This window comes from Malaya genurostris, chromosome 1, assembly GCF_030247185.1.
Source record: "Malaya genurostris strain Urasoe2022 chromosome 1, Malgen_1.1, whole genome shotgun sequence".
Taxonomy (NCBI): Eukaryota; Metazoa; Arthropoda; class Insecta; order Diptera; family Culicidae; genus Malaya; species Malaya genurostris.
Window position 1 is genome coordinate 114,585,986 of NC_080570.1, and position 25,415 is coordinate 114,611,400.

Here is a 25,415-nt window from a genome sequence, read left to right on the forward strand (position 1 = left end):
TATATTTCCAAGTGAAAGAGTGAAAAGTGTGATGAATTACGAAATACAGACAAATTCAAATCAGTCCGCGATCTTGTCATGCATATGCTGGTATTCTCCTAAGCCCATTGTTCGCGGAGCATTGCACTGCAAAACTGTCAAATGTCAAAAGGGTCGTTTACCTTGAAGGCGCTGACTTTTTGTGTTGGCTATATTTTCTCGGGTTAAACGAAATAAAATATTTCTCAACACAATCGCAGCGAGCTCCCACGGTTGTTTAGTTATTCGGGCGTTCTGTGCCGTTCGGAGTTTCGATCGCTCCCACAAGGCAGCACCTGACTATAGAGGGCCTCCGAGCAAATAACAAAAAAAACACAAAACAACAACAAACGGGTAAATTGAAATGTAGTAACGATAAAATGCCATAGTTTGAGCTTTTTCCACCTTCTTCCCGGCCTTCTGGAACTGCCGGGTACTGGTGGATGTCAGGTTGAAACTGTAATTGTGTAAGTACTAAGTTGAATGGTTTTTTTTTGCCACTTTGTTTCTATTGATGCATTGATTAATGGGTAGGTATTTTCTAGTGAATTGGTCGGAACCTCGGATCAGTCTGGAATAAAGTTGTTAGTGTTGTTACGTTGTCCAGTCCACTCGATCTGTCAAACCGACGCGGCCCGCTACTGAAATCCGGGGGCGACTGTTAGAGAAAAAAAATGGGTGGACTTCTCGGGCGTGAAGAAAGGGGGAAATTGTCTCGAAATTATCCCGTCCAACATGGTCCGGCTGATCCTCTGGTTCCGCCTTTCTGGTTCACAGTGAAGGAATGACCGGCATGTGTGTCGCCTTTTACCTGCCAGAGCAGTAACTGGCCGAGCAGATAATTATAGCCTTGGAGGTGGGATCGAAAGTTTCTAGTTAAAACATAATACACTCATTATACTGAAGAAGGTCGTTGCTTCAAAGTGGGGAGTGGAGTTTTTTTTATTGTTTGTTTAGTTTAACGAGAATGTATTGAACAGGCTGTAGATTGTATTTTCAAAGGTACTTTTTTGCTACCTACCCGCTAATATGGTTGATGAAGCCTAAGGTGGCAAAAAAAAATGTTTTCTTGTACTTGCAAAGGGTAGGAAAAACTCTATTCGCCAAAGATTGACAGATGAGTGAGTTATGTTCCGAAGCAAACAACATTCTATTTTCCGCCTGCGACGGCAAACTTCGAACAGCAGAAGTCACTGCACGAACAGAAGAAAGTAAACAGCCGTTTATTATAGTATTATTTTTCTATTTTTAAACAGGCGGGAAAATCCGTCATCGTGAGGCGATTTCAGTTTTTCGAACCGAAATTGGCCTAATTTGAACTACACAGTAAGCGTGCGAAACAATAGCAGGCGTGAAGACCCCCTTTCCCTTTCGATCACGGCAACCGAACTGTGAAGGAAACTAAGCGCTATCTCGGCACAACCACATACCGGCGGAAACCACAACCGCCCGCCGCCATACATTTGCACCTTAATTGACGAATAAATATGATCGTTTTGTAGTGTCTATGCCTGTTTTTTTTCGCTTTCTTTATCGCTAGCGTTACCGTGCTGAGTATATTTGTCTGATTAATTAGCGCAATTTTGGAATCCAATTTCCGATTCTGCAGACCCGCGCGGTGCCAATGAACCGACATTTCTCCAAAGGCCCCCAAATGAATGAACCGAAAAACAGCTTCATGTCCAATCTGCCGCAAACAATCAAATCAAGTTACTCCCTTGTGGTGCGAATTCCTCCTCCAATCAGTCAGTCAGTCAGTCGGTACCTATTTTTGACTGAAACGGAGCTGCGAACTTCCACGGTCATATTGCGTAACATTGATCGTGTATGCAGCAGAAGAGCAAGGTAAGATGGCGTAGTTCGGTGGTGTGAAGAATGGAAAATTGCAACAAGTTTTTGGCGCAATTTTGGGAAAATTGAAAAAAAAAACTCCGCTTGCGACTTTTCAGCTCCAATTTTAACTGCTCGAGGCTTGTGCTTTTGGAATTTGCTGCGTTAGTTAGTTAGGCCCAGTTTCTACACACTGCATTAGAAAGGGTGTTTTATCGGCACCCAGTCATCGGAATGTCGTGGTTTTTTTCTGTTGTTGTTGTGCCTGGTGCCACATGCAACTACGACCCCCCCTCTAAGGTAACCACCTAGAAAAACAGGCACTGGTGGCAATTTGACGTGGCTAATTTGCTGAATGGTTGCCCGAGTTAATTACTATTGACTAAAAGCTTCAGGCTTGCTTATGAGGAATGTGTTCCCGATGAGTGACTACCGCGTGAAGAATAGTAGCGGCGGTGGTGCTGTGCATGGGTGCGAAATTTGGCAAACGGTCGAATTCGATTGTGTTGTGTTTTAGGTGATTTTATGCCCCTACGATTGCGAATTTTTGGGTGTTGGAAAACTTGGAACATTGAAATTAGGTGTTGGACGGCCGAAAAATTAAACTAAATAAAGTATTTCAGAGTCAATTGGTACGTGATTGCAAATATTTCATAATGGAAAGCAAATCATTTCTGCCTTACAATTCGTATTCGTTGCAATAATAGAAAATTATTAGTTGAATATTATTCTAACTCTGGCAGCTATATTAATAAAAACATTTAGTTGAGAAAACGAAAACCTCATTCCAACATACCTATTCATATGGAATATAATTCTATAGAAGTGCGTGTGCATGATCTTCTTTCAGTCGCAAACGATCAATTTAATCGAAAAACTATATCCTAGTACGAAGCGATTCTTTCTATCGGAGGGGAAGTGTGCAAGAACTTAGGTTATTCACAGAAATACTTGGATATTCTTAGGTTTTCTGAATGGTGTACACTATATTACGCACGTACTTCAAGAAGGCTACACCTTCTTATGTGACTTCTGGTTCAAGGATTCCGTGGAAATCGCTCGTCACTTACGACAACCAGATGGCCAAATGCCAATATTATCTAAACACTGTTCACTACAATAAGCCCTGGGAAGAGACTTAGAACAACAGTGCTTCCGCTACAACGGCTCCTAGCAAACCCAATAAATCTGACTGAACCTTACCTCGATAAAATACTTGTTCCAACGAAACTATCATTTTCAAAACAAATATTCAATATTACACCCAAACCTCCATTTACGAATCTTATATACACTTAATTAATACTCATACTTAATCTTTTTACACTTTTTTTTTCGCACGGTTTTTTTTATACACGGCTTTTTTACACGGACTCCGGAATTACCACGGCTTTTATTTATACGGTTTTCGCAATTAACACGGTTTCTGACGAGAGTTTAAAAAGAACTGTCATTTGTTTTTTTGAGAAAAAATTTAAAAAAGGGAACACTGTTTTTTCGATTTCCGTTTTTATTGTGAAACAACAGTTACATTTTCACAGTTATGTGCACCTTGCATAAATTTTTTGGAATTAAAAAATAAGCTTTTTTCCCCTTCAATTTATCAAAAGTTATATTTTATCCAAAACAAAACAAACAAATAATCAAATCTACGGTTTTTGGAATTATTACGTCAAATTTTCCACGCGGTTTTTTTTGCACGGTTTCCGCAATTAACACGGTTTTCTTTTACACGGATTTTTTTAACACGGTACGTAACCCCCTTGTAAAAAGAGACCTTAGTGTACGCATATACGGAGATTTGTGTGCAAACATTTGTATAAGTTAATTAATATAAAAATTGATACAGGGTGTTCTACGAGAAATTTCGAATTTAAAAATGCAATAATAAAAAAACGGTTTTATAGATTTCAATGTTAATAAATTTATTTGAAACGTTGATTTGTGAAACTTATTTTAGAATAATATTCGGTTTCAACAGAATTGCGCTCCGTGCCACACACAGCCAAGGAACAATCTTTGAAAATCGAATAATCAGCAGAAAATGGTGGTGTGAGTTGGTCTTCGAGAAGCTGCGATTTGACGCCACTGGACTCTTTTATTTGGGTAGTGGTTGAAGATAAATGTTACGCCAACCATCCAGAAACAATTGAAGACTTTAAAAAAAATCAAGTTGCTATTGATGACATGAGACCAAAAATAATTAAAAATGTACTCAAAAATTGGGTGAATCAGAGTGACTGCTGTCAATCCGTCCGTGGGGGCCATCTGAACGAAATTATTTCTATTTTGTAATAAGTTTCATGAATCAACCTTTCAAATAAATGTATAATCATTGAAATCTATCAAATCGTGTTTTTCTTTTTTCATATGGAAAGGCTATACAATCACTGTGAAAAACCGACTTTTGAACGGAGGCCCGGAGGACTGAGTTTCATCTACCATTCGACTCAGTTAGTCGAGATCACAAATCGCTTGTGGGTGTATGAATATATGTAAGTGACAAATAATGTTACTCGATTTTCTCAGAGATGGCTGAACCGACTTTCACCAACTTAGATTCAAAAGAAAGATCTTGTAGTCTCATAGAATGCTATTGAATTTGATCCCGATCCGACTTCTGGTTCCGAAACTACAGGGTGGTATGTGCAAATCTATTAGAAAATGCGCACTTAATTTTCTCGGAAATTTCTTAACCGATTTTTACAAACTAAGATGCAAATATAAGGTCTTCAAATTCTCTAAAAAATCGTCGAAAAGTTTATTCAGATCGTACTTTCGGTTCCGCTATTACAGTGCATAAGTGAAAAACTTTCATTTTCATGAGTATTTTTTCACAAGTGATGGCGAAACGAGGTGCGAATTTTGATAAAACTTATTAGTAATTTCATCTAGTTAACAGACCTTGTAGGTTGTCGATATTCAAATCTACTTTAGGTTTCCGTTTCCGAAAGCAAAAAAAAAAAGCTTCAACAGATTTTTACAAATCAAGATTTAATTTAAAGCTAAAAAATACTGTGCAATTTCATCCAGATCTGACTTCCAGTTCCGAAATCTAATGGCAATAAGTATCAAAACTTTCAAACTGTCATTGCAAAACCGGTACGCATTGGCACGTGCTGGTACGGAAGAAGAAAACACCACCGCCCAGTAGGGTTGCCACATTTAAATCTATAATGACTTGACATAACTGTTTACAAATTGAAAAGGTTATGGTAGAAAGTTTTTGATTTTATTCAAGTTTGAAAGAAAAAACCTTGAGAGAATCTTCTAGCGATGTTTTGGAAAATATAAGTAATATGAGAAAGGCATCATTACAGCACTAGGTGAATAAAAAATGATTTTTATTATTGCATTTTTGATTTCGAAATTTTTCATGGGACACCCTTTAAAAGCAATCATTTTTAAATATGTGAGTTTATGTTCGTAAAAGAATTTGTTCAGTGTTAGAAAAAGGACGTGATGTTTTAAAAAAAAGTTAAGTAATAGTTACAAAGGAGGGATGGACGACTTCTAAACGGTTAGAGACAGGTGTATGGGAGGAGTCTCTGTCAAGTGTTACGCCTGGTTAAAATTGTAATATGCTAATACAAAAGATTCTGAATGAAATTGAACGTATACAAGTTGTGACTTAGTATCAGAACATGGGTAAACCCATTACCTGGCAGAATGTATCAAATACATACTTTTGGCAGAACTTAGTTGGGTTCATGCCATAAAGTTGTAGTGAGAACCATAAAAATCATGTACGACTTTCAGATGACAATGATAATGAATCTAGTTTCTAGTCTGGCGTCAAACCAACGGATTGATTTGTGAACGAAACTGGGTAGGCAGACAACAAAAGGAAAGGTTTGGTATTACATTTCTTTTGTGAAATAAGTGCATTTTTACAGTGAATTCAGAAGAATTCTGCAAAACTATCAGTCAGTAAGTCAATTATTCAATCAACAATAAAGAAAACCTTGTTTTAATCCACCTAGTGATGCAATGATGCCTTTTTCGAGGAACTTATATTTACAAAAGAATTACTAGAAGGATCTGCCAAGATGTTTTTCATATACAGATGTGGTAACCCTGCATGCTATACACGATTGAATAACGCACACTGTATGCTAGGCGTGGTGTTTTCTTCTTCCGTACCAGCACGTACCGGTTTTGCATTGACAGTTTCAAAGTTTTGACACTTATCGCGATCTAATTTCTTAACCAAATGTCGGATCTGGATGAAATTGCACAGTATCTTTTAAGCAATGAAAGCTTTTAAATTTGAATATTGATATGTGAAAATCGGTTTTACCGTTGCTGAGAAATCGAAGTGAGTTCCGTTTTGTAGCTTTTCTTCACTATTACCGGTACTTTCAGAAACGGAGACCGGGGACTAATAGTCCCAAAGTAGATTTCTATATCGACTAACTAATACAGTCTGCCAACTAGATGAAATTACCAGTAAGTACACACACCAGTAAAAATTCACCCCTCGTATCGCCATGACTTTTGACAAAATAATTAAGAAAATGAATTTTCTTCACTTATCGCACTGTAATACACGAAACCTGGAAGTCGGATCTGGACCAACTTTTCGAGAATTTTTTTAAAGAATTGTGAGACCTTTTTTTTGCATCTTTGTTTGTGAAAACCGGTTAAAAAAATTCCGATGAAATTGAGTGCGCATTTACTCATAGATGTTCACATATTATCCTGTAATTCCGGAGCCGGAAGTCGGATCGAAATAAAATGCAATAGCAGTCTATGGGGCAATAAGAGCTTTCGTTTGAATTTATGTTTGTGGAAATCGGTTAAGCCATCTCTGAGAAAATCGAGTGACATTATTTGTCACTCTCCGGACCCGGGCCTCGGTTCAAAAGTCAGTTTTCAAAGTGATTGTGTAGCCTTTATATATGAGTAAGGTAAAAAAGGATGTTTCTAATAAACCATGGCTGAATTTTCCTGTGCGCATACATAATGCTCTGTCTTTAATAATAAATACATTTTTGTTTCGGGACAGTACTTCTATTTCCGGCGAGCAGGATTATATCTCCCTAAAGGTTGAAAGCAAAAGAAAATCTATTCGAACATGTCAATTTAATAATTGACCCTTTTGAGACTTAGTTCTGACTCCTACTGCGTCCATAAGTTCATCCAATAGCTAAATTTGAATAGAAATGATGTGTTGATACAAACAAACTCGAAATATTTTATGAAATTATCAACAAAATGTATAAAAATTTCAGCTTATTGTTAATTACCGAAAGCTATTATGTTAATTATCGAAAACCAGATCAACAACATTTTGTTTGTTTTATTTTATTAGCGATTTGAACCGTTTATGGTTATTCGTCGCACTTAAAGTCACGGTGCAAATCAACAAAATTTTTATTTGGATGACATATTGTTTCAGCTCAGGACTTCTCAATCCTGCAATCCCAAATTCCCATATCGAGGGTTGAAAACAAAAAATGTTTATCTTCATCATTAATAAAACTTGATCTTGTTTACCGGAAGTCTGGTCAATTGATTCCTAGCCAACCTCAGCCACACTACGGCTAGTTCGTTGATTTTACTGAAACGAAACATTCTTCCTACTTCGCGATACGATTATTAGGGCGGTGTCTTTATACTGTGTGTTATTACTTAAGTACCGGGAAGAAACTCGTTACTAGCGATAAATCACGCACCTCGCGTACTAAAGACTACCAGCACGGAACATCGACGTCAATCTAAAGCAACTGTTCGCGCTGGTGGTGAAGGTCGCTTGACAGCACACAAAAAAAATCAAAACAAACGACATCCAGTTGTGACTTTAAACTACATATACGCAATCAGAGCATCTTTGGACAGACAGAAGTCACCTTCTATCCACCAATTTCCGTCCCACAGAATCTGTCCTTCAAGAAGGCAGCCGCGTGTTTTGTGTGGTGCAGCAAAGTTGTGACTTACCGTCTAGTATAAACTGCTGATTCTCGTCCACCAGAGTTCCGCCGTAAACATCGTTGGAGACACTACCCATGGTGTTTTCGTGTTTGTCGGCAGGAAACGTGCCGCGGCTGAATCCAAAATCGATTCACTTACGATTCAAACTGCAATCAATTAACCACTTGCCCACTATTTGGCACACTTTCCTGACGATGGGAAGGCTATATTACTACACAGCAGGAACAACGATTTTCACTTTTGTCTATGTTGTGGCGCTCACTTTTCAAAGCAACAACACGCGCACCTATTTACTTCCTCACTAGTTAATCACACAGCTTAAATTACGAATTCCACACTCTCTATGAACACAAAGTAAACCGTAACACAACTGATGTTTTGAGGACACACCGACACGGACACTGCATTGACGGTTGTTCCTTGCAAATTGGCTGTGGTATCGACAGAGATCCGTTAGTTGAGAACACGATCACTGTCAAGGATCTCCTCTTGACTGACCTCTAATCAGTACCGGAACAATTTACACACTACCTGTCAGCTGGGTAGCATGAACTCCTCGGACGCGTACAGCAATGTCTACCATTACATGTGCAAAAAAAAATAGGGTAAGTTCAGTCTACCCATGCACGGGTAGCAAAACAAACATCGTCGGGAAGATTCGCTCGGCGGTAAGGTACTGAACTGAACGAAACTTACGTCAGTGTCGCCTTCTCTTTCTATCTTTCTGTCGTTCTCTGAAGGGGGAAAAAATTAACAAAATATTTTTTGTTGTATCCCCGTTCGCCACCCGTCGGCCACATTCGTCATTGCCAACCAAACCGCCACCGGTGATGCTATCGATGCTAAGGTCAGCGTGCAGCCGGTTCTTTTTTTATCAACACAATACACGATCTTTGGGATCGTTAAGAAGCAGGTTGAACTAACACACGGTCAAAGGTCTCATTGCACACACTCTGTCCTCTCGCTCGGCTACGGAAAAATTGAGTAGCGAGCGCTGATGCTGAGAGAACAATTAAGTAGCCGGTATCACACTTGCCATCCACATCGTTTACTGTACTAACGTCACACAGTTCCTAGATGGTACTGGACAATACCGAACGAACCGGGTTACTGCGATTCAGTGACATGTGCGGAGAATAGACACTCGACAAGGGTGACAGACAGTCGTACGTTAGTCTCTCGATAAGTATTCAGCACACACTTGCGCCTGTTTGCATTAGTGTGGCTCACTAATGGGAACTCGAACTCAATCGTTTCGATGTTGTAAATAATTAAAATTTAGTGATAAGATTTTTTTGTAATCGAAATGTTTGATTATACTACAAATCAGACCAATGATGGTTGACGATCGTATTTAATCGTTGGTTACATTAGAAACACGTGCATACCTGCAAAAAATTACTTTTCTCTAATACCTAGCTTAATCTACACGTTTAATCTAAAATCTACACTGTTAAAATCGATACTCCAGCTCGGCATTTAGATCGGCAACTCGAGATTCTCGAAAGTGATTCAAACTGCTCTTTCCCGAGATTCGATGGAATCTTTTTGCCCAATTTTGGCACAATAATTTGCTGAACTTTTCAGTAAATAACAAGTATACAGAGATCAGCAAACCTTGTGTTAGGGGTTTTCGGAATTCAACGTGCCACTTGTAATCTAATCTAAATTGTATATTTTTCACTCGCCATTTTTCGTAGGACTGGATAATATAGTGAAGACCGGGGTTAGGCCGGACACGGGGCTTTGTAAACGCGCTTTCATGTGACAACAGACGTTAGTTAGATGGATGACGCTGATTCAATTTAGTTTGGCGCCAATCGTGTTCCTGTCAAAAGGTATACTTTTCCACTGAATTTTTAATTTTTTTTTGTTAGGGGAAGGTGTTTGAATGCCGGCACCCCACCGTAACTTTGACAGAAAACAGATAGCGTCAATCCGACAAATGTCATGTGTGTGTGTGTAATAGCAGCACGTTCTTTTTGTGTCGAATTGCGAAGCAAACAGCTGCGTTCAAAATAACTTTTAATTACAAGAATATCAACACAAAAATTTTTTCTGACTTTTTTTAGAGTATCATGAATTGAAGAGCATCAATCGGAAAAGTGAGTGGTTTGAATATTTATGAGGTGAAAAAGATCTAGTTCTTGATTTAATACTGGATGCTATCAACATTTTCGCAACCAATTTTTTGTAATTTTCAAAATGTCTACCAATGTCGGTTACCGGCACCCCAAGATGTTCGATAACCGCCACCCCATTTTTTTCGACAAATCGTGATAAATTGTCAGTGATATGCAGGCTGCTGTCGAGTCAAACATCTAGCTGCTCATACAGCAGATGCTCCGGCTAAGAAAAAACGTTGAAGACCGGTCAAATTATTACCAAAGGCGCCACCATCCAAATATTTGACCAAGAGAGCCAAGACGAAGTCACAATCAGACAACGAAGACTTTTGTCAAAAACGCTTTCAAGAAAGAATAAATTCTGTTTTTTCTTTGAATAGCTGCAGTCTTTACTTATATTTTTCAATTTTTAGAGAAATTTCTTGGGGTGCCGGTAACCGAACACCTTTTTTAAAATGGCCAAAATTTATCGCTTTATTAAATTGATAACATTTTTTTTTCAATCAAATGATTCAACTTAGTTTCTTAATCAGTTGTTAGCCAGGGACTTTAGCTTTCCATTGATGTATAGATGTCCGCATAATGTGCACTAAGTTAGAAGTTATGAGCTAAAAAGAAAAGGGTGCCGGTAATCGAACACTCTCCCTTTTATTCGATTTTTGTGCATTGTAGTGACAGTCTGGTTAGTTCTTTGATATGTTTATTCCGTGTTGAATCCAATGATTGTTAAATGCTTTCGATTACGTGGAAAATAAAATTGTTATTGTGTCTCGAAGATGAATTGTCTGTGCGGGGCTAAACCGGACAAAAAAAGTGGAGCTCAATCGGACATATAATTTTTTACTTGAAATTATTAGCGGATTGTTGAAACATACCTAAATATTGATATCTATATTTCAATTCTATTTTTTATCACTTATTAACACTAGATTTACCACAAATCAAATCAAAACATATAATGATATGTAGCAAAGCAATCGAATAGGCTTCAGGAACGACTTTAAAGTCAGTTTCAACATCAATAATTTGGTACTACAGGAAGAAGTTTCGAGACAATACCTATATTCTTGTCCCACGCAAGGTTGAAACCAACATTCAATCCATTAAAGCACGGTTTCATTTCTTTCGTTCTTTATTTTTGTGCGAAATTTTAAAGTCCGGTTTAGCCCCAATTAGGTTAGTCATGGAGACTTGTTTTTCCAAGTCACAAATTAAAAATTTTAGCTTGTCCTATTTTTGCGCTAAAAGTTGCTGGGTTGGCGGTTCAATGCATAGGGCGCTGGCCTTACAAGGATGGATTCTTGGTGTCGGTAGGATCATAGTACTAGCCATGCTATATTCTGTACACCAAGAATCGGCTGCGAAGTCTGTTGAAGCAGAAAGACTAAATGCTTCAAAGGAATGGGTACAAACCAACGTGTAACAGGTGTTTTTTTTTTAATTTCCAAGAAATGTCCGGTTTCGCCCCATAGAGTTTCCTGTTTAACCCCACAGCTTCTAAAATTTGTTAATTTTAGGCTGGTCACTTCATCGCGACTTTTTACGGAAACCAATGCATATTTTGCTAAATCACAAGTTGAGGATTGTAGCTGAAGATTGAATCTGCACAACGGTATAGATAACTTGGGAAAAACTTGTTTTTATTCGGAGAGGAAATATATTTGCCAACGATTCAAATTGTTGGTCGGTTCCGACCTACCAATACATGCACACGTTGGTAGCTCGGTCAAAGCCGAAGAGGGAAAAAACGAATGTCGGGTCGGTGTGATCGGCCAAGTGCGGATAGACCCTAAATGTCGGAAACTGATTATATAGCACACGTGAAATCATCATTTTTGAAAAAAAATTAGAGCTATCTATCTACAAAATAAATTCAAATGTTTTAAATAATACGAAAAATCATTCAAACGACATTCCGTAATTTGATAAATAAGAAGTATTTTTAATGATTGTTTCTTAGAAATCATGACTTGCGGTGTTCACTGTATATCAGCCCAAGCTAATCAGAAGTCTACAATTCAAATCAGTATAGTTATAGTATATGTTCTTCTAAACCCTAACGTTTTTGTTTGATTTTTGCGATTTTTCTCGAAGAAATCCGCCATTTTGTAGCTATAAAACCATCCCAAAATAACAAAAAACGAAAATGAAAACGTTGAGGTCTGGTATTTTATGTGTAGAAAGAGTGTGCAAAACTGAAAAAAATTTATGAAGCAGTTTTCGAATGACGATGGACAAAGACTTTCAAAACCTGCTCTCGAGAAAAACGCATTTAAATTTTATTGACTATAAAATCGTTAGAAACAATTTATTTCTCTGGGGAGCGCGTAGAGTTTAACACTTTCGATAAAAAATATTTTTTCGTTGTATTTTGTCATAACAAAACATTTCAACAATGTTTCGTCAAATTTTCAAGTCAATCCTAGCAGAACTCTTGGGTCTGCGCCCCGAGCTCTTGCTTTTTCGCAGTATGAGATAAGCAAAGGTCATAACATCCAGTGTTTTTTTCCGATAGGCTTGAAAATTTCACAGAATATTCTTAAAATGTGTTACTGCTAGAAAATAACGGGTGGTTTTTTAAGAGCTTGAGAACTTTTTTAAACAATAAAACGCATAAAATTTGCAAAATCTCATCGGTTCTTTATTTTAAACGTTAGATTGGTACATGACATTTACTTTTTGAAGATGATTTCATTTAAATGTTGACCGCGGCTGCGTCTTAGGGTGTCCATTCGGAAAGTCCAATTTTGGGCAACTTTTTCGAGCATTTCGGCCGGAATAGCCCGAATTTCTTCGGAAATGTTGTCTTCCAAAGCTGGAATAGTTACTGGCTTATTTCTGTAGACTTTAGACTTGACGTAGCCCCACAAAAAATAGTCTAAAGGCGTCAAATCGCATGATCTTGGTGGCCAACTTACCGGTCCATTTCTTGAGATGAATTGTTCTCCGAAGTTTTCCCTCAAAATGGCCATAGAATCGCGAGCTGTGTGGCATGTAGCGCCATCTTGTTGAAACCACATGTCAACCAAGTTCAGTTCTTCCATTTTTGGCAACAAAAAGTTTGTTAGCATCGAACGATAGCGATCGCCATTCACTGTAACGTTGCGTCCAACAGCATCTTTGAAAAAATACGGTCCAATGATTCCACCAGCGTACAAACCACACCAAACAGTGCATTTTTCGGGATGCATGGGCAGTTCTTGAACGGCTTCTGGTTGCTCTTCACTCCAAATGCGGCAATTTTGCTTATTTACGTAGCCATTCAACCAGAAATGAGCCTCATCGCTGAACAAAATTTGTCGATAAAAAAGCGGATTTTCTGCCAACTTTTCTAGGGCCCATTCACTGAAAATTCGACGTTGTGGCAGATCGTTCGGCTTCATGATGAAATGTCAGAGCATACTGAGCAAATAATAATGCATGAAAATCATAACCTCAAAAAATCTGAGCAAATACTAATGCATGAAAATCCTAACCTCAAAAAAATCACCTTTTATATAGGAAAAAAATAATTTTTCAGAAGTGTTAGACCCTATCCGGTCCTTAACAAGTTCCAATTTTGTCGGAAATAATTCAAATAATACACATATATGGGTATTTTATTTCAAGCGTGTAATCTGTATTATTTATGCTGGGATTCGAAAAAAGATCTACCGATATTTCGGTGGAACGTCTTATTTACTGAACTTCGGCCAAAAATGAATAACATTTGTGTGGAAATGAGGTGGTTTTGCTGTCATTTCCTGGTAAACTGGAACATATCCAAATTTTGGAAAATGGACAATATTTTAGATTTAAAAACAGATCGTTTAGTCACGAAGTAATAATTACTTGAGCGTTTAGTACAATAATTTCATTACAATAATATGTTCATATTATTGTATACAATACACATCACGTCACTATACACAACAACACTTTGAAAATACATAAAAAAAACGTTACATCACAGATACGTATTTCGAATGCCTAATCACTCCCACCAACACAAAATGGCAGCATATCACCATATGTTTCATAGAATGCTAACCTTGCCGCTCAGTAAGCTGCGGTAGAAAAAGAGAAAATAATTATCTTCGAAATTGTAAAGCTCAATGGAATATACATAACATAACAAATATATATATAACAGAGATTCTAGCACCGCTTGCATTTGTTTTTGTGTTCGAGTAACTTTTTCAATGTTTGGTTTTGTTTGCTTATGAAGAGTATCCATCATTTTCGTTTAAGTTCAGTGAGAAAACTGTATAATATAATATAATATAAGCATTTGTGTATTATTTCACGTTTATTTCAAACATCACTAGTTGGTATCAATATTCCCAACTAATGATGAAGAACAGCGAGCAACAAGGCAATTGTAAACATGCATTGACAGGTCAATGTATTCGCTGATTTCTAGTTATAGGATCACTGCTTATCAACAGTATGGTGCACGGAACAAAAAAACGTAATTTTAAGTACATTCCACCCAATTTGGGGGTTCCGTTCAATAATCTAATTTTAGGTAAAGTGGCTCTAGGTAGTTTTCGTAAGGCCTGTGCAAAAAAAACTTTAAGATGAGTTATATTTACTCTACAGTTGAGTCGTATTAAGTCAATCTCAGGTTGAATCAATCTCAGGGTCAAGATTCAAAGGAACTCAAAATAAAATAGCAAGAGGTCAAGTTATAGGTAGTTTTTATATTCCGTGTCGGTGAACATATTTAAATATATTAAAAATTTCTCTGTTATTTATAGAACAATAATGAATTTTTAGCAATATGACTAATTTATGCATAAGGTGTCGTGTATAAGTTCTATCACGCAAAATTTCTAATTTTCCAGATTCACCTTAATTCCGGAATCGTATGTTGGATTAAAATTTATTAGTAGTTTACAAGTTATCTTTGTGAATTCGATGTGAGTTCCACTTCGGACTCTTTGGGTTTATACTTCCGGAACCAACAATTAGAAACCAATGTGGGCAATACAGCTTCATTCAATCAGCCATCGTTAAGACCTAGCAATTGATATTTTTATGTTATTGATATTTTTATGTTGAGAATCTGCAAATAAGAGATTCTTTTTATTCACTTTGTGTTTCGCTTATTACGAAATTTCTTCAAAATTTCTAATAGCATCGAAAGACTGTGGTTTTGGATTGGAAATCTATGCAAAGAGTCCAGCTTTGGATGCAGAAAACCAGTGAATGTATTGTTGGCCTTCAGGGCGTACCTGACCAGGAAAAGCTAATAAATACTATCAAGTGAACGCTCATATCTTATCTACTGTTTTGACTTCAATTCCCAGAAAATCAATATTTTGCCCCGGATTACGAACGAGTTGCTTCTCAAAGTAAAATTATAATTCAAAGCGGGTATAGAAAGGCATAAAATAGCAAAGATACTTATAAACGCCCTAACTTAAAGTGTAATTATAAAACCAATTGCTACGAAATATATTCTGTTTGGCAAACGCAATGGATAAAAATGCATGGTATTCTTTTCACTTGTGTAATAATTGACACTGATCAAATACATTCAATTATTCAAATAATTTAGCATATTCACTGGTTCGTCTGATGCGCCACCCTATTAAGCCACATTCTCTTCTTTACTTATTTGGATGCGGATGATATTGCGTTTGAAATGGGGAAAGAAAACTGATTTCTTATTCCTAGTATTCGTTTATCATCTCTGTGCTGAATACGAATTTTTTTCAGAATCGCATACACACCATTTGTATCACGCTTTATATATGATTCAGCGCAGATAATTAAACGCAATCAGCTTTAACTGCTGTATATAATGTTGTGTCATGAAAATTATTGGAGAGCAATCAGCACTGCTTGGGATAGTTTCTGTGACGTTACTGTTCGTAAGTTTAGACAATTTTAGAGACTGTTGGACTATCGAATCTGGCATATTTCTACGTATTAGAATAAATTTTTGCACTCGAAAATTTGAAATTACAGCTTCAAACATTAATGCATTCAAACCAATGCATCTCTATTCACTTTGGTAAAGGCAGCACTGTTGTTAAAATATTGAGACTGGAATTATTTTCTCTTATCCCCAACAAAAATTCACAAAAATTTTTTAAGGTAAGAAAAGTAGAACAAGAAAAGTTTGAACCATTTTTTTATATATTGCTAAACCAACCTTCATCTATTTTTTTATCGAATACCATGTAGCAAAGTAAATATCTCCGAATACGAGACGAACGTCTGTCAAGCAGTATGTAATTAGACCAACTCCGCGTGCGAATGACGTTACGCCTGCAAAGCTACAACTTCAGAAGATGAGTGACTTTGCAGCTGTAGCTGTAGATGTAGCTTGTTGTAAATAATTGAAGGTTGGCCATAGAAAAACATATGAATTAACTTCTTGCGCAAAGTAAAATTACAGCAAGTCACGCTGATGTGAATGTTTTAATGGTTTCACAGGGGCAAATGTTCTACGGAATCAGAGTTCTGTTTTGACAACTGTTGATGAAACCCAGATAAGTAATCATTTTTGTGGTAAACATCATGTGAGTAAAATTCGTGAAAAAAATATCCGTCAAATGTAGTTAACTGCCATGTTTGCTAGAACTATCAATAAAAATTCTTCGTTTATAGTTACGTGTTGTTGTAGGGGAGATCGGGACTATACCTTATTTCGATCCATTCACTTTGTAAACGCGCTTTCATGTGATAGACGGACGTTGCACACTTCAGAAAAACCCTGTGATTTTACATATTATTAGGTGCAAGTAAATGGAGCGTCTCAATTCACGCAAATTTACGTTGAAGAACATTCAATATTGTGTCTTAAATTGAATGCCATGAGATTTATTGAAACAAAAAATAAATGAATCTTGATAGCGTTCGCCGCGACTTGAACCGAGAATCATTAGATCGCAAACTACGTCTGTTAATCGACTGAGCTACAGAAGCACACATCTGCTTGGCTGGTAAAAGGTGCATTTGAATTCATACATTCGCACCTGCTAGCAGCAAGCAAGTTACAGACTTTATTTACTGATTTGTTTTAAATTTTCTGATTTTTTGGGTATATTTGATATCTGTGCATAGTAATGACGATCTGATTAGTACTTTCAAATATTCATTTCGTGCTGAATCTAAGATTATTATTACGCCTAGAAAATGAACCGTCTGTGCGGGGCTAAACCCAACAATAAAGTTGGGCTCAACCGGACCCATAATTTTCGATTTGAAATTCTTAACGGATTCTTGAAACATATCTATATATTGATATCTAGATTTTTATTCTATTTCTCACTTATTAAAAGTAGATTTACTATACTTTTAAGTAAAACGTTTTTATAAACAATCAAATAGTTTTCAATGAAAACTCTAAAGTCAGTTTCAACATCAATTATTTGGTATTGCTGAGCGCCAAGTTTCGAGACATTTGTTTCCCATTATGTCTCATGCATGGTTGAAACCAACAGACAATCCACTCGGAAATGGTTTCATTTCTCTTGAGCTCATTTAGTTATCTTAATATTTAGTGCCCAACTATATTTGTTCTTCATCTTCGTGTGAAAGTTTATAGTTCGGTTTAAGGTCTATCCGCACTAGACCGATCCGACCGATCCGAGCTCGTCCCGCAGTTTCTAAAAATATGGATTTTGGGTTGGTCACTTCATCGCGACTTTTCACGGAAACTAATAAATATTTTTCCAGAACACAAATTGGGAATTGTAGCTGAAGTTACGGTGTAGATAACTGGGGTAAAAACCTAGTTGTGATAGATGCTTTTTTCAATTTCCAAAATGTGTCCGGCTTAGCCCCGGTCTCTCCTAAAGACTAGATTTGAGAGTTTTCTCTTTGCGTTTAAATTCTCTTTAGCAATGAAAACTTACAATACTTCTGAAAACTTCACAAAAATCGGAGGAGGAAGTAATCAAAGAGAGTCCTCAATTTGTGAAGGCGGTGTGTTGGAAATGCCAATAAGAAATTTTTTTATCTGCAGAGCTTTTGTTTATCTATATGTGATCCTCTTTTGCGTCTAATATAACTTTCTGTACTCGATTAAAATAACGTTTGATCAATATTTCAGAGTGTGTAAAAACTTAGATAGTGGCATTAGACATTTTTTTTTCATAAATACGTTTATTTCTTAAGGCAGTTTACATAAGTTTTTCTTCGCCGTAGCATCACTTTTACATAATATTCTTATCCTAATTTAATTCTAACATAGTCACAACGTTTTGCATTTATTAAAACATATTCTCTTATTACTTAAATATCATCTTAGGTAACTCGTCATTAATTATGAAATCTACTCGGAAATATTATTTGAACCAAACGATTAACTTCTATAAATTATAAAATAAGCTGTTATTTTCAGACATTTTGTTAATAATTTCATAAACTGTTTCGAGTTTGTTTGTATCATTACATTATTTTCATTCTAATTTAGCTATTGATTGAACTCATGGACGCAGCTGGGATCAGAACTAAGTCTTGAAAGGGGCCTTTATTAAATTGAAACTCCAGTTTTCTTTATGAAATGATAAATAAGTTTCATGTATGAAAGGTCACGACAAGCAAGAATGTCTCGAACTGGGATATTGGATAGTCTACCTTGGGTACGCAAAGAATTTATTAGTTGAGATCTGACATCACGATACTCCACGCATGTCCAAACGACATGATCAATATCTCGATAACCTTCGCCACAAGCACAATGATTAGTCTCGGAGAGCCCAATTCGAAGGAGATGTGCATCTAACGTGTAGTGATTGGACATGAGTCTAGACATCACACGAATGAAATCTCTACTCACATCCAGTCCCCTGAACCATGCCTTTGTCGATATTTTCGGAATAATTGAGTGCATCCACCGACCCAGATCATCTTTATCCCAAGAAGCTTGCCAGCTGGCAAGTGTTCTTTGGCGAGACGAGCTATAGAATTCGTTGAAAGCAATTGGTCTCTCATAAATTTCACCCTCAATAGCACCACGTTTGGCTAAAATATCGGCTCTTTCATTGCCAGGAATGGAGCAATGAGCCGGGACCCAGACTATAGTGATTAGATAATTATTGTTCAATATGTCGTTCAGGCACTGTTTTATTTTGCCCAGGAAAAACGGTTCAGTCTTGCCAGTCATGTTTGAGCGAATGGCTTCAATTGCACTCAGACTATCTGTGAAGAGGAAATAATGGTTTGGAATTAATGTGACGATTACACTCAAACTATATTGAACTGCTGCTAGCTCTGCTATATAAACAGATGCAGGTTCTTGAAGCCTAAATGAGGCCGAAACATTATTGTTGAACATACCAAACCCTGTCGCTTCTTCAATTCGCCATCCGTCCGTGTAAAACATTTTCTCAGAGTCAATATGCCTGAACTTACTTGAAAATATTTTTGGGATTTCCGTCGAACGTAGATGATCCGGGATTCCACGCACTTCGCGCTGCATGGATGTATCGAAAAATAAAGTTGAGTCAGGGACATTTAGGAGGCTGACACGGATAGGAATATATCTTGAAGGGTTGATTTCCTGTGACATATGGTTAAAATATACTGTCATGAATTTTGTTTGAGATCGAAGCTCGACTAGTCGTTCGAAATTATTAATTACCATGGGATTCAGCACCTCACATCTTATTAGCAGGCGTGATGAAAGCTCCCAAAATCGATCTTTTAATGGAAGAACTCCCGCCAGAACTTCAAGACTCATTGTATGTGTCGAATGCATGCACCCTAAAGCAATTCGCAAACAACGATACTGAATTCGCTCCAGTTTGATAATATGAGAGTTTGCAGCGGAACGAAAGCAAACGCATCCATATTCCATCACTGAAAGTATCGTTGTCTGATACAATTTTATTAGATCTTCCGGATGAGCACCCCACCAAGATCCTGTTATTGTTCGAAGAAAATTTACTCTTTGTTGGCATTTTGTTATCAGAAACCTAATGTGTCCTCCCCACGTGCATTTGGAATCGAACCACACCCCGAGGTATTTAAAAGTTAAAACCTGTTGGATCATTCTTCCCATCATATGGAGCTGAAGCTGCGCGGGATCATGCTTTCTTGAAAAGACGACTAACTCTGTTTTCTCCGCAGAGAATTCGATACCAAGATGAACAGCCCAATCGGACAAGTTATCTAAGGTATCTTGCAATGGTTTATGCAGATCAATAGCTTTGGGTCCAGTAACTGAAACCACGCCATCATCTGCCAATTGTCTTAGTGTACATGGGGTTACTAGACAGCTGTCAATGTCATTTACGTAAAAATTATAGAGGAGCGGACTGAGGCATGAGCCTTGCGGGAGACCCATGTAACTATTTCTGAGTGTTGCCAAATCGCCATGTGAAAAATGCATGTGTTTCTCTGACAAAAGGTTGTGCAAATAATTATTTATAACCGCTGGGAGTCCATTTTGGTGAAGCTTGTCTGAAAGAACATCAATGGAAACTGAATCAAATGCTCCTTTAATGTCTAAAAATACAGATGCCATTTGTTGCTTTTGAGCGAAGGCAATTTGGATGTCAGACGAAAGTAATGCAAGGCAATCATTCGTCCCTTTATTTCTACGGAAGCCAAACTGAGTATCTGACAACAAACCGTTCGTCTCGACCCAAGTGTCGAGACGTCGTAGAATAATTTTTTCGAACAATTTTCTGATGCAGGACAACATCGCAATGGGTCTATATGAGTTGTGATTGGAAGCTGGTTTCCCCGGTTTTTGAATGGCGATAACTTTCACTTGTCTCCAGTCAGGTGGAACAATATTTTGCTCAAGAAACTTGTTGAACAATTCCAACAAACGTCTTTTTGCGAGGTTGGGCAGATTCTTCACCAAGTTGAATTTAATTCTGTCCAACCCTGGAGCGTTATTGTTACAAGACAAGAGTGCTATAGAAAATTCCATCATTGAAAATGGGTTATTAATAAAACCATTATTTGGAGGAGATTCCCGTATAATGCTCTGCGTAGGAACAGAATCTGGGCAAACTTTCCTAGCAAAGTCAAATATCCATCGGTTCGAGTATTCATCACTCTCATTGCCCACGGTACGATTCCTCATTCGTCTGGCCGTGTTCCAAAGAGTGCTCATTGAGGTATCTCTTGACAAACCTTCGACAAAATGTCTCCAATAGCTACATTTTTTGGCTCGAAGTATGCTCTTGTACTTGGTTTCTAAAACCATAAGTTTTTCAAAATTCTGAGGAGTTCCTCCTCCCCGTTTTAGAAACGTCTTGCAAGCATTTTGTTTTGCGAGTTTAGCCTCTGAGCACTCTTTGTCCCACCAGGGGTTGGGAGGCCTTCTGTTAGTCGTTGGCCCAGGAAAGCGTTTAGTTTGGGATTGTTCTGCTGCCTCCAGAATCGAACAAATGAGGAAGTCATATTCTTCAAGTGGAGGGAGCTCTTCCATTGAATTCAAAATACTAGAGATACTACTTTGGTATTTAATCCAGTCGATATTTTTTGTCAAATCATATGGAATACTAGCGGAAGTAGCAATGCAATTGCTACTGCTAATTGAGATGATGATTGGTAAATGATCGCTACCGTGTAAATCAGGTTGTATTTTCCAGGTGCAATCTAGTCGAATTGATGTTGAGCAAAGAGATAGATCTAATGCACTTGGGCGTGCCGGAGGTCTTGGGATCCGTGTCATGCTACCCATATTTAATACCGTCATGCTAAAATTGTCACAATTGTTTTGTATTAAAGATGATCTGCTATCATTGTAAACGGAACCCCACATAATACCGTGCGAATTTAAATCCCCCAGAATCAATCGTGGTGCAGGAAGGGCTTCAACCATTTCATTAAGCTGTTGCTGTCCAACTTGTGCTTTTGGAGGAATATAAACCGAAGCTATGCAAATATCTTTGCCTTTAATGTTTATTTGGCAAGCAACAACTTCTATACTAGAAGTTGAAGGGATGTTTAATCTATAAAAGGAATAGCATTTCTTAATTCCCAAAAGCACTCCACCATACGGAGAGTCTCTATCGAGACGTATAATGTTAAAATCATTAAAATTTAAAGCTATGTTTGAAGTAAGCCATGTTTCGCATAAAGCAAATACATCACATTTTTGACTATGCAATAATATTTTAAATGAATCAAGTTTTGGCATGATGCTTCGACAATTCCACTGCAGGACAGTGATTGTATCATTTGCGACGGGTGATAAATTATCCATCAAAAGATACAAAACCTGAGACAATTGGCCATTGAGCTGATAACTGCTTCAAAAAGGTTCTAGCTATTGGAAGGAATGCCATTATGAGGGTCTTTAAGGGTTCAGATATATTGAATGCTGAGAAAATCCATTCAACAATTTCCGAAAACTTCAGTAATCCTGTTGGTGGCAGTGAAATGGAGCCCACTGGATTATTATCTTTTTCTGTACTAGATCCTGGATTGGTTTGTGAATTTGACAAACCAGGAGGCACAGTCTTTGGTTTTGACTTTTTTTGTTTAACACGGGGATCTTTTTTTGAAGATGAAATTTTAGGTGTCTTTTTTGGTAATTTGGAGGAAGACTTCTTTCTCTTAACTGACCCTTGGGTAGTGATAAACGAATTACCTTCACTATTTTCGTCAGAGTCAGAGTCCTCTGGTTCCTCTAGATTTGAAAACCCGTTTTCGGTTTCCAAAGGGTGGACATCAATGACCGTTTTAAGCATTTCTGCATATGTGCGCTTAGACCGTGCTTTTAAAGAAAGCTTAATTTTGTCTTTGTGCACTTTAAATGCAGTGCATACTGAAATATCATCATGAGGACTATTCCCACAATAAATACATTTTTCAATTTCCTTGTTGCAATCATTATCTTTATGAGGCCCTTCACACTTAATACATTTTGGTTTATTACTACAGTAAGTAGCTGTGTGGCCGAATTTTTTGCAGTTCGTACAATTCATTACATTTGGAACAAAAAGCCGAACAGGGAGGCGAATTTTATCGACATAGACATGGGACGGCAACGCAGACCCGGCAAATGTCACTCGAAACGAGTCTGATGGGCGATAAACTTTTTTTTCCTCTTCATGAACTACTGAGTACAGTTGTTTGCACTCCAGTATTTTCACACCCTCAAGCATAGAGTTCTTGAAACGACCAACACCATGCTTGGGTAAATCATCTACCGAAAGACTCGCTTCGGTAACAACACCGTCAATTTCGGCATCTTTGGAGGGTATGTAAACTTTATACTCTTTATTGAAATGTTCCGAAGAGACAATATCATTCGCGTGTTTCAAATTATTTACCACAACACGAATTTTATCGTTATTTACTTTTATGATCTCTTTGATTGAAGAGTATCGTGATGTCAAACCTTTATTAATTTGAAAAATGTTTAATGGCTTTGATATACGTCTAAAAAAGACTATCCAAGGCCCAGAAGAGCTCTCCTGATATTTTTTCGTTCGTGGGGGTATCGGATTCATGCTAGGATTTACGTCCATGGATTCATCCATTACATTAAAATTTTTAACTAAACTTTAAAATAAAATTTGAAACCAACACTACACAGTACTCAATCAAAAGGAAAAGAAAAAACTTCTACCTTGAAATTGTTGTCTATCTCCGTTGCACTGCCGTGTAGATCCTCGTTGCTCTAGATGTTCTTGTTGGATGTATCTGGACGTTGATACAATGCTGAAGCTCACTGTAGCGATAGAATATGATGTGATGCTACTGCTACCTGACAACCAGCACCACTCGAATTCCGATTTGCTTTCGTCTTCGCCAGCTGTAACCAGCGCAGGTCACCGGTGTATACCTGCGTGTTGTATGGCAGTGGAAAGACCGAGTTGTCTTGTCTCCTTCTTCCTAGTGCTCCGCACCGATATGCTTCTGCACCGAAGTGCCTTCGCACCGGTGTGCCTTTGCACTCTCCTGCTTCTATGTGCCTTTGCACTCTTCCTCTTCGATGTGCCTTTGCACTCTCCTGCTCAGCACTTGTGGCTGTATATTGCGGCCTGGGTAGAGTTTGGGAAACGCCCTTTGTTGTTTCCTTCACCAGCTTGGCCCAGCACTAGGGCTCTCTTATGCAGCACGACTATACGTTTTAACGGCTGCTGCCAACAGGTTTCTACCTGTAGTTCAACCGTTGTCGTATTTAACGCGTGTAAACCAACCAGCGTTATACACAACCTTCTCGGTTGAACGGCTATTACTGAATGCATTAGACATATCGATAGTTGTTTTGAGTAAAATTTAACAAACATGATTCCATTAAACAATGTACAAGTTGTATTTTTCAAACATAACTGAATATTTTTTACCTGACCTTGTTCAGTTCCACAAAGGGAAATATTAATAAAAACTAAACTAGCTTGAATCAATACTAATTTTCCAACGGCGCTTACAGTGGCTGACGGTTTTTATATTCAGTTTTGTAGTCCTATGTCAACAACCCGATATCGTTATTATTCCCATTATACTAGTTTTGATCAACTAATTACTATCAGATTGATAATTTTTTTTTCTAATAGTAGCTCTCAAACACTCGAATGATATATTATAATTTCTAACATATTATTTCGACAAGTCACAAGTAGGTTTGGAATAATACGGACAGAAAACATATGTCATGTCACCATAGCGAATTGTCATGTTCGAAAAAATCTGTGATTTTACATCTTATAAGATGCACATAAATGGAGCGTCGTATTTCACCCAAATTTATATTGAAGATTGTGTGATTCGAAAATTACATGGCTTGAAATCGAATGAAACAAAAAACAAAAGATTGATAGCAACAGTCGATTTGAATCAAAAACCATCAGATCACAAAGCACCGCATTTAATCGACTGAGCCACAGAAGCACATATCTTCTTAATAAATAATGCAAACTACACTAGGAGCCTGTAAAATCAGAATTGAATGTAATGCTGCGTCATTTGACAAGTTAATTTGTTATGAATCGTATCTTTGTAGAATTATGTCACCTGTATATTTCATTTTTTTTCTGTGTGGGAATAAAATCACTTATTTGAGATTGTAATTGTGGGAATAAATATTAACAATTTAGGGTTTGGATTTATTTGAAATGCAAGATAACATTATTGAGCATTGACTTAAATTCAACTAAAATGTTTTAAACATGACGTGACATAATCTCTGATATAAAGTATAATCAGTGCTTATGTGAGCATGGTATAAAATATCCAAATGAGATACTCAAATCAGTTTTGGTTAACTAAACAATATACAAGAAGTATGATCTCATCACCAGAAGTTTTAATATTTTTCGAGCCGGAACCATCTGTGCTCGAAAGTTTGAGTAACGGCCGTGATGGAGTTCAATATTTACCAACCTCTTTGTGTTTTTAAATTTACATACGGTATGCTAGCTCAGATTCTATTTGTTGTATATTGATTATGAGTAATTGCTTGTTAAAATAAATATAATCCAGTGGTAAGTAAAAGTCGCATTACTCAGCTATTTATATAGAAACAAGATATCTCAAATAAGATATTTTCCGTTATATTGTATACTTTTTTCATTCAATTGACATTCATGCTAAGAATGT

General features: G+C 37.3%; 1 protein-coding gene across 9 annotated transcripts in view; it reads right to left on the minus strand.

Annotated features, from left to right (window-relative positions):
- The window catches only part of LOC131425442 (uncharacterized), a 273,110-nt gene that overhangs the window by 119,805 nt on the left and 127,890 nt on the right, over nt 1-25,415 (minus strand). For 2 of the 9 annotated variants that reach the window (XM_058587379.1, XM_058587375.1), the window contains exon 2: nt 7,789-8,123. The exons of 4 other annotated variants lie outside the window; for them this stretch is intronic. In XM_058587379.1, coding sequence (XP_058443362.1) covers nt 7,789-7,858 — 70 coding nt within the window. In that variant the 5' untranslated portion in view covers nt 7,859-8,123. Of the gene's footprint in view, nt 1-7,788; nt 9,031-23,442; nt 23,647-25,415 lie in introns of those variants that run through there. 3 more of the 9 variants (XM_058587376.1, XM_058587381.1, XM_058587377.1) reach the window with 3 other exon arrangements.